This window comes from Mchenga conophoros, linkage group LG2 (genome assembly GCF_057382185.1).
Source record: "Mchenga conophoros isolate Kocher_MC1m ecotype Shallow Benthic linkage group LG2, M_conophoros_male_GT1.1, whole genome shotgun sequence".
Classification (NCBI taxonomy): Eukaryota; Metazoa; Chordata; class Actinopteri; order Cichliformes; family Cichlidae; genus Mchenga; species Mchenga conophoros.
This window is the reverse complement of record NC_140527.1, coordinates 15,694,383-15,704,608: the sequence shown is the minus strand read 5'-3', so window position 1 is coordinate 15,704,608 and position 10,226 is coordinate 15,694,383. Positions and strand designations below refer to the sequence as shown.

Sequence of the window (10,226 nt, the reverse complement as noted above, 5' to 3'; positions counted from 1 at the left end):
GATTGACTGATAACAGCTAAAGGAAGCATATAAAAAGAAAATAGTAATGGACCTAAAACTGAACCCTGTGGGACCCCACAGGTCAGGGCAGCAATGTCAGAGGTGAACCTGTCAGTCCTAACAGAAAAGGTCCTATCTGATGAGTAGGAAGAAAACCAGTCTAAGGCAGAGCCAGATATACCAACTGTCATGGTCCTGGGCCATGTTGGCCCAGTATTCTTAGTTTTTGTGTGTTTTGTATTTTGTTCCCTATTTATGCCTTGGTTCCTAGGTTATTTAGTTAAGATGTTCCTTATTTGGTTACCTCCTGTGTGCCCCTGTGTATCTGTGAGCCCTCGTCTCTCCTTGTGTTTTATTCCATGTTTTCCCCAGCCCGTTATGTCTGTGTTCTCCCCGTGCTCTTTCTCCTCCTGTCTGAACCTCCGTGTACTTCCTGTTTTACTTTGACAGTCTCTCGCCAGTATGCGTCATGTTGTGTTCACTCCTTCCCTGTCTCGTTATGGTTATCTGTGTCAGCTGTGTTCCCCGTGTGTTCCCACTTCCCTCGTTAACCCTCTGTGTATTTATGTCTGCGTCTCCCTCAGTTCGGTGTCGCGTTCTCCCTCATGACTGTGTGCCCGCCGTGTGTTTCCTCGTAAGTCAGTTCCTTAGTACTTCCCAGTTTAGTTTCATGTTATTTTGTCAGCAATAAAGCTGTATTTTGAGTCTCTCCTGTTTTCCGTGAGTTTGCGTTTGGGACCTATTTCCTGCCTGCCACACAGCCTGATCATGACACCAACCAAAACCTTGAGCCTGTTAAGTAGGATTTTGTGGTCAATGGTGTCAAAGGCTGCACTAAGATCAAGCAAAATGATCACAGAACAGTTCCCTGCGTCAGATGCCATTAATAGATCATTATAGACTCTTAAGAGAGCGGTCTCTGTAGAGTGCTGCTTTTGAAAGCCAGACTGAAAAGGGTCAAGAATGTGTAATTTACATAATAACTATTATTAAATTAGCGCCAAGTTATCTTAGTGAACTTCTCAAACCACATACTCCTGCTAGAACACTCAGATCTGCCACTCTACTACTTCTAACCCAACCCAGATCTCGACTGAAGTCCCGGGGTCACCGTGCGTTTGCTCTGGCTGCCCGGGTACTGTGGAATACCCTTCCTCTCGACCTCCGCGCATCTGATTCCATTGCACTGTTCAAATCACGATTAAAAACCCACTTACAGTATTCAATCTTGCCTTTCCCTCTAGTTAATATTTCTTTTATGACTTTATATCATGCACTTTTATGCTCATTTAAATTCTTGTTTGCTCTGTACCTGTTGCTTTCCTATGTATCAGTGACAGTTATCTGCTTGCATACTTAGTACTTGCTTTGGTCCTATTTCTATTATCCTCCGCCTATATTCTATCTTACTTGTTAAGCACCTTGGCATACCCTTGGTTTTTAAGTGTGCTTTATAAATAAAGTTTGTTATTATTATTATAATAGAGACCTGAACTGATTTTCAACAATTTTTTCAAGTAATTTACTTACAAATGGCAATTTTGAAATAGGTCGGTAATTACTAGCAGAGCTAGGATCAAGATTCTGTTTTTTTAACAGAGGAGTTACCTCAGCATGTTTAAAATAAGATGGAACACAGCCTTGCCTCAGTGAACTGTTGATGATGGATAGTAATGTGGGACCAATGCTGGTGATAGACCCGGACAGGACAGAGTGAGGTAATATATCTACAGAGCATGATGAGGATTGCATTTTACATAAAACTATAATTAAGTAATTTAGTGTGATTGGAGAAAAGGAGGTAAATGATCCAAGACAGCAAGGGGAATCTTCATAAGGGGAGGCACTTGAGGAAATTTTGGATTTCAAGTCCATCACCTTATTTACAAAGTAAAGTATTACAATCTTCATCAGAAAGCAACAGAGCATGCTGGGTTGGAGGAGAAACAATACTGTTGATGGTATCAAATAGAATTCTTGAATTATTTTTATGACGATTTATAAGATTATTGAAGTAAGAGGATCTGGCCTCTTTGACTGATTCATTATATAGGTAAAGTAGTTCTTTAAAGTGCTCACGATGGACAGTCAGACCGGTGGACTTCCACAGGCGCTCTGCTTTTCGATAGGTGCGTCGAAGACCACGAGTCTGATTATTTAACCATGGTGTCCGGGAACTAACAGAGCAATAACTGGTTTTGAGAGGAGCAACCGGTACCACTTTACAATAAGTCTCCCCTTATAGATGCTAATAAATAGTTTATAGCTATATTATTAATTAATCTGTAAATGCTTTATAAACCATTATTAATGGTTTATTATGCATTAGTTAAGGGTGAGAAAAAGAAAAAAAACTGACCGGTTTCTTGCCAAATAGTGAGCCAAATGTGTTCACCTATATATTTCATCTAGAGTTGCTATATTAAACATTTCAGACTAAGTTACTATCCTGTAAGCACAATCGGCATTTGTAAACATATTTTTTATCATATAAAATTGTACTTCATAAATGCATTATAAATATCCACAACTATCAATCGGAGCTTTGTTGTAAAGTGTAAAGCATAAAACCATTTATTAATGAATAATAAATATTTATAAATGCCAAATGGGAGCCTTATTGTAAAGTGTAAAGCATAAAACCATTTATTAATGACAAATAAACATTTATAAATGCCAAATGGGAGCCTTATTGTAAAGTGTAAAGCATAAAACCATTTATTAATGAATAATAAACATTTATAAATGCCAAATGGGAGCCTTATTGTAAAGTGTAAAGCATAAAACCATTTATTAATGACAAATAAACCTTTATAAATGCCAAATGGGAGCCTTATTGTAAAGTGTAAAGCATAAAACCATTTATTAATGAATAATAAACATTTATAAATGCCGAATGGGAGCCTTATTGTAAAGTGTAAAGCATAAAACCATTTATTAATGACAAATAAACATTTATAAATGCCAAATGGGAGCCTTATTGTAAAGTGTAAAGCATGACACCATTTATTTATGACTACTAAACATTTATAAATGACAAAACAGAGTTTTGTTGTAAAGTTTAAAACATGTCAACATTTATTTATGATCAACAAACATTTCTAAGTATTACTGGGCATTACTATAAAAACTATAAAGCACCAACAGTTATTTAGCATTTCTAAACTTATATACAAGCCCTTTAAAGATAGCTAAAACTATATTAAGGAAACAAATCCCATCCCTAAATTCACCACTGGCATAAAACAAAGGAAAATTATAATAATTATAATATAATAAATTATTATACCTTAACTGAAACTGCACAGCTGTATTATTTACTCTACACACATTTATACAAATCAAAACATTGAAAAAAAAAAACAATAAAATAAACTAACAGGTAAATCTCTTAGTTGTGTGGAAACTCAACACATATGTGAACAGATCTTTGAAAAATGATTGGTTTTGCAGATCTTTTCTTCAGTTCAATATGCTCAAAAAAACAAAACCACTTAGAACAAATTAGGGTTTCAGACAGATTTCCCTCTTCGAATTGGAAGCAAAGTACCAGCGGCCTTCATACTTTCTATTTTGTTTTTTACTTCATCACTGCCTTGAATTGCAGCCTCACATCGCTTAGCAAAAGCTAGTACCGTCTCTCCACTAGGCCTGTTGGACAGTAGCTCCTGGTAGACATTGCAGACCGCAATAGCAAGCTCCCCATCTGATGAAGTGGACACAACAGTGTTCCTGTCGAGCCCATGCTTTGGAAATGTCTTGAGGAGGGATTTGTATCGCTGCACAATGTCATTTGGCGTTTGAACTAAAAATGAAAACAAAGCAAATAATTAGAAAAGCAAATGCTCAAAGCATACTAATCTATACATACATATATATATACAGTGGGGCAAAAAAGTATTTAGTCAGCCACCGATTGTGCAAGTTCCCCCACCTAAAATGATGACAGAGGTCAGTAATTTGCACCAGAGGTACACTTCAACTGTGAGAGACAGAATGTGAAAAAAAAATCCATGAATCCACATGGTAGGATTTGTAAAGAATTTATTCGTAAATCAGGGTGGAAAATAAGTATTTGGTCAATAACAAAAATACAACGCAATACTTTGTAACATAACCTTTGTTGGCAATAACAGAGGTCAAACGTTTACTATAGGTCTTTACCAGGTTTGCACACACAGTAGCTGGTATTTTGGCCCATTCCTCCATGCAGATCTTCTCGAGAGCAGTGATGTTTTGGGGCTGTCGCCGAGCAACACGGACTTTCAACTCCCGCCACAGATTTTCTATGGGGTTGAGGTCTGGAGACTGGCTAGGCCACTCCAGGACTTTCAAATGCTTCTTACGGAGCCACTCCTTTGTTGCCCGGGCGGTGTGTTTTGGATCATTGTCATGTTGGAAGACCCAGCCTCGTTTCATCTTCAAAGTTCTCACTGATGGAAGGAGGTTTTGGCTCAAAATCTCACGATACATGGCCCCATTCATTCTGTCCTTAACAAGGATCAGTCGTCCTGTCCCCTTGGCAGAAAAACAGCCCCATAACATGATGTTTCCACCCCCATGCTTCACAGTAGGTATGGTGTTCTTGGGATGCAACTCAGTATTCTTCTTCCTCCAAACACGACGAGTTGAGTTTATACCCAAAAGTTCTACTTTGGTTTCATCTGACCACATGACAGTCTCCCAATCCTCTGCTGTATCATCCATGTGCTCTCTGGCAAACTTCAGACGGGCCTGGACATGCACTGGCTTCAGCAGCGGAACACGTCTGGCACTGCGGGATTTGATTCCCTGCCGTTGTAGTGTGTTACTGATGGTGACCTTTGTTACTTTGGTCCCAGCTCTCTGCAGGTCATTCACCAGGTCCCCCTGTGTGGTTCTGGGATCTTTGCTCCCCGTTCTCATGATCATTTTGATCCCACGGGATGAGATCTTGCGTGGAGCCCCAGATCGAGGGAGATTATCAGTGGTCTTGTATGTCTTCCATTTTCTGATGATTGCTCCCACAGTTGATTTTTGCACACCAAGCTGCTTGCCTATTGTAGATTCACTCTTCCCAGTCTGGTGCAGGTCTACAATACTTTTCCTGGTGTCCTTCGAAAGCTCTTTGGTCTTGGCCATGGCGGAGTTTGGAGTCTGACTGTTTGAGGCTGTGGACAGGTGTCTTTTATACAGATGATGAGTTCAAACAGGTGCCATTCATACAGGTAACGAGTGGGGGACAGAAAAGCTTCTTACAGAAGACGTTACAGGTCTGTGTGAGCCAGAGATTTTCCTTGTTTGAGGTGACCAAATACTTATTTTCCACCCTAATTTACGAATAAATTCTTTACAAATCCTACCATGTGAATTCATGGATTTTTTTTCACATTCTGTCTCTCACAGTTGAAGTGTACCTCTGGTGCAAATTACTGACCTCTGTCATCATTTTAAGTGGGGGAACTTGCACAATCGGTGGCTGACTAAATACTTTTTTGCCCCACTGTATATATATATATATATATATATATATATATATATATATATATATATATATATATATATATATACAGACAGATAGATAGATATGTATATATGACGTAGTGAACACAGAGTAATTTTTAGAACAAATTAAAGTCATAATACTATCTTTTATGTCACATTTATAGTATCCTCTTCTGTAAAATCTTCTCTTCCAAAATATTTTGCTCACCACACTGCCGGAGCTTCTTCTGCTCCTTCTTGGGTTTCTTGGCTCTTGAATGCTTTTTGTTGTATTTGTGCTTTCGCTTCTTTGGGGATGAAGATGAGGATGACCACACAGACGATACAGATGAAGATGCGAAAGATGAATCTGAGTTTTCAGAAGCCTTCGAGGAAAATGGATCATTGAATGGTTCGTGTTTAGGTTGCTCTGCAGGATGTAAACAACAAAATGGATGGTTTTAGAAACAAGTCCCCTGTTTTTCAATTACACAATTGATGATTTAGTAAGCTTATGTGCTTAAAGAGAATGAGGATTTTGTTATAGAAAATCATCATGTGAATAAGGTGTACATATATACACATATATATACATATATATATACACACATATATATATATATATATATATATATATATATATATATATATACATACATACATACATACATACATACATACATACATACATATATATATAAAACCTATATTAATTCTGATTGTAAGGCTGTTACATTACTAGTTCATGTTGGAGTTATGATCTTATGAACTATGAAATTGAATCAATCAAGTTAGACCTGGCTGAACTGAATTTGGAACCAGGTCTCTTTAGGAATGAACTAGCACAACACTTAAAGTTAACTGACTAAAATCTTTTAATCAACACAATGACAATAAGGGAACTTCACTGGGATTGATAAATTATCTAATGTTTATAAGATAAGATAAGATAAGATAAGATAAGATAAGATAACCTTTATTAGTCCCACACGTGGGAAATTTGTTTTGTCACAGCAGGAAGTGGACAGTGCAAAAGTTATGACGCAAAAATTAGAATACAATAAGAATAAATACAGTACACAGCTGTACAGAATAGAATAAAATAATATACTATATACAGTAGAATAAAATAGAATAAAAATATACAATAAGATAAAAATAGAATACGAATGCTATATACAACTGAGTAAAAATACGACGATGCCAGAAAGGATTATTTCACTTAGTGTTATTGCACATGTGTGGATGTGTGTGTTTGTTCAGTTAAAGTCTTTGTTGTGGAGTCTGACAGCAGTGGGGAGGAAAGACCTGCGAAATCTCTCCGTCCCACACCGTGGGTGCCGCAGTCTCCCACTGAAGGAGCTGCTCAGTGCTGTCACAGTCTGCTGCATGGGGTGGGAGACGTTGTCCAACAGGGATGACAGCTTAGCCGCCATTCTCCTGTCACTCACCACCTCCACTGGGTCCAGAGGGCATCCTAGAACAGAGCTGGCCCTTCGGATCACCCTGTTCAGTCTCTTCCTGTCCCCAGCAGAGATGCTGCTGCCCCAGCAGACCAATTTGAAGACTGTAAAATAAAAACAATGTTCATGGAACAAGTCTAGTTTCATACTTGTAAGGGATGATAGCTGACTTCGGAGAAAATCTCTCTCTCCTTCCAGTTCTTCAATTCTCTTCTTTTGCCACTCCAGTTTCTCCTTAAGAAAAGTCAGTTTCTCTCGCTCCTTGTTAAGAAGGGCAGTTGCAGTAGGGGCAGGATTAGAAGAAGAATCTAAAGAACAAACAATTATTAAATTACAATACTAAAATAATTTATAATTTAAACTTGGGAAACTCAAATAAAATATTGATTAAAAACGGTTACAACTTGAATTTATAAAAAGCCACTTTGTAAAAATTATGTTATATACACTTGTGGTGGTTCAGGCATTTCTAAAACAAGGCAAATAATTCTTATGTGTACTGCCTTACCAGGGTGTTTAATATAAATTTAATGATGCACATAAACAAAACTAAAAATATACTGTACAACTAAGTGATATAAATCGTTTGGAATAACCAATAGTAATAGAGCTATTCACATGTTATGTGATGTTAGTTAGCCACTGTAGCTAGCAGCCAAATGGCTCGGTAGCTAGCTAGCTAGCATTATACTCACCTTCATGTCTAACTGCTGACGTCGTTGGCTTAGTGCAATCTAGATCATCCAGTCTCTGCTTTTTGTATCTCTTCGAACGTGTGCTAACTGTGTAAGTCGCAGACGCACACAAATTTTTATCTTCTGCTCCATCCATGGCGCAGGAACTTGAACCTTCAGTGTGTCTGTTCGTGCCCCTTTGGCTTGACCTTCCAGAGCGCTCCACTGCCTGTCGCGCTCTGAGAGGAGGGGCTTTCCTTAATAAAGTTAACTGTGATTGGATGGTTGTATAAGCTCCTCTGCGTTTAAATTAAATTTGTTTTCCCTCCCTTTGGCGGCAGAACATATTTCTTTAGCATGAATCCAGTGGGTTAGATCTACATAACAAAGTCGGAGATACATTATAACAGGTGAGACAATCCTCTTTTTTGCGTGGGACTATTTTTGATTATAGGGCTTGTTTTATATAGCATGTGAAGTTCTTTAACTCTTAACCGATTTGCACTAGACTCCCATAGAGTATTTTACGGTGTTTCGAGGTGATAATAAAATAAATTACTCATTTTTTCCCACCAGAATGTCTCTGGGAATGAGATTGCGCACCAGAATAGAAGGAAAACAAACTAAATATAAGGCACTAAGGCTCATTAAATGGCTGCAGAAGAAACACCTGCTAAAAAAGAAGCTTAGATGTCCTGTTTGTCACCATAAGATGAAAATGATTTCCGTGGTGAAGAAAGCCCAATATATGTGGTATGTATAATGCATGATAATGTAGTGCATGTAGTAAATATAACAAAATATTTCGGTTATCAATGCAAGAGGGAGCATTAACCTCTTTTCATTATTATTTTCTTCATACTTAATTTTGTGATTATCTTTTCAATTAATGCTCTTGTTTAAGGGTCCATTTCTTTACTTAACTCATTTGTATGTTCTCAGGTGCTGCAAAAGAGCAAGTCATAGGAAAGTTTCCAGAACAATTAGAACTAGCTCCCTCTTTGAGAAATCAAAAGCATCTCTTTTCAGTTGAATGAAGTTCATTTACAGGTATATGTAGATGTAGACATTAATAGCAATGCACCTTTCATAATTGAACACCAATACGAGACTTGTGAAATAAAATTAGGGCCTCAGTAAGTAATAATTGCCTCAATTTCTATTACAGATTTTCACAAGGGCTCAGGCTCAGACAAATAGATATGATCGATGATGAAGTGGCTGGCAGCTCCAGAACACTAAGTAGCATGGCAAGACACATTCGACATGTTTGTATACGTGCAATTAAAAGACACAGAATAAACAATGGACACCGTCTTGGTGGTGACAGAGAATTTGTGGTTATAGATGAAAGCTGTCTCCGTCATCAGCGAAAGGTTGGTAAACTCTCAGACAGGTTTGTTAGAATCAATGCAGATCTGAATGTGTCCTCTAAACATGGAAACCTTTACCATAAGTAAAAAAAATTAGTAGAAGCAACCATCTTTTTGAATGTTTCTTTGTAGATATTCTGTTTAATTTTATTCTTTTTGTTTTCAGTATGCACGTGGACGCTTTGGAAATGCATGGAAAAGGAAGAAATGGGTATTTGGAATGATGGGAATTAAAGACAAAAGGCGAAGGCTCGTGTTAAAACTTGTTGAAAAACGATCAAGGCGCCACCTTGTTCCTCTGATCAGACAGCATGTTAAGTTGGGTAGTGCCATTATCAGTGATGAGTGGAGAGCCTACAAGAATGTTTTGACAAACATAGGGTACAGACATTACACTGTAAATCACAGCAGGTGGTGTGTAGATCCTCAATCTGGCAGTCATACACAGCATATCGAAAGGGCTTGGATGACCATCAAAGGACATGTCCGTAGACTAAGAGGAAATCGAATTGAGAAGTTGCTGGAGGAACACCTGATGGTTCTTGAGTGGTCATCTTGGCTTGGTTCGCGACACCCTGATGGACCACTGGGACGCTTATTTAAGGACATACAAAAAATATTTCCAGTTTGAACCAGTCTGGCATGAACTTTTTTTGGAGTGGGTGACTGTTTGGTGTTTTAAAAAACACATTTAATGTTACATGTGTTACTCTTACAATACATTTTTGACAGTAGTTAAATGTTATTTCAAGCACTGATTGTAATTTAGGTCTAAGTGTTATAAATGGTGACATTATACATTTAAGACTCACTTTTGGCAATTATAAATGTTTATTAGTGATTAATAAATGTTGACATGTTTTAAACTTTACGACAAAGCTATCTTTTGTCATTTATAAATGTTTATTAGTGATTAATAAATGGTGTTATGCTTTACACTTTACAATAAGGCTCCCATTTGGCATTTATAAATGTTTATTAGTCCTTAATAAATGTTGACATGTTTTAAACTTTACGACAAAGCTATCTTTTGTCATTTATAAATGTTTAGTAGTCATTAATAAATGGTGTTATGCTTTACACTTTACAATAAGGCTCCCATTTGGCATTTATAAATGTTTATTTGTCATTAATAAATGGTTTTATGCTTTACACTTTACAATAAGGCTCCCATTTGGCATTTATAAATGTTTATTTGTCATTAATAAATGGTTTTATGCTTTACACTTTACAATAAGTCTCCCATGTGGCAT

At 37.3% G+C, this 10,226-nt stretch overlaps 1 protein-coding gene and 1 pseudogene across 1 annotated transcript; one reads left to right on the top strand and one right to left on the bottom strand.

Moving 5' to 3' along the window:
• Window positions 1–3,107: 3,107 nt before the first annotated feature.
• On the bottom strand, window positions 3,108–7,757 carry LOC146581794 (coiled-coil domain-containing protein 106-like). Its single transcript, XM_085245739.1, has 4 exons — window positions 7,622–7,757; window positions 7,076–7,234; window positions 5,693–5,893; window positions 3,108–3,805 (listed from the first exon to the last, which is right to left on the bottom strand). Exons 1-4 carry the CDS (start codon window positions 7,755–7,757, stop codon window positions 3,513–3,515), a joined length of 789 nt encoding a protein of 262 aa, XP_085101865.1. The 3' UTR covers window positions 3,108–3,512.
• A 420-nt stretch (window positions 7,758–8,177) lies between these two features.
• LOC146581793 (uncharacterized) lies at window positions 8,178–9,943 on the top strand (annotated as a pseudogene).
• The last annotated feature ends 283 nt before the right edge of the window (window positions 9,944–10,226 follow it).

Excerpts from the sequence above, each read along its gene's own strand:
- LOC146581794 (XM_085245739.1), bottom strand. The coding sequence starts at position 7,757 with ATGGATGGAGCAGAAGATAAAAATTTGTGTGCGTCTGCGACTTACACA. Across the intron at positions 7,235-7,621 it reads GTCAGCAGTTAGACATGAAG|ATTCTTCTTCTAATCCTGCC; the intron begins GTGAGTATAATG and ends TTTGTTCTTTAG. Across the intron at positions 5,894-7,075 it reads TCAGCTATCATCCCTTACAA|AGCAACCTAAACACGAACCA; the intron begins GTATGAAACTAG and ends TACATCCTGCAG.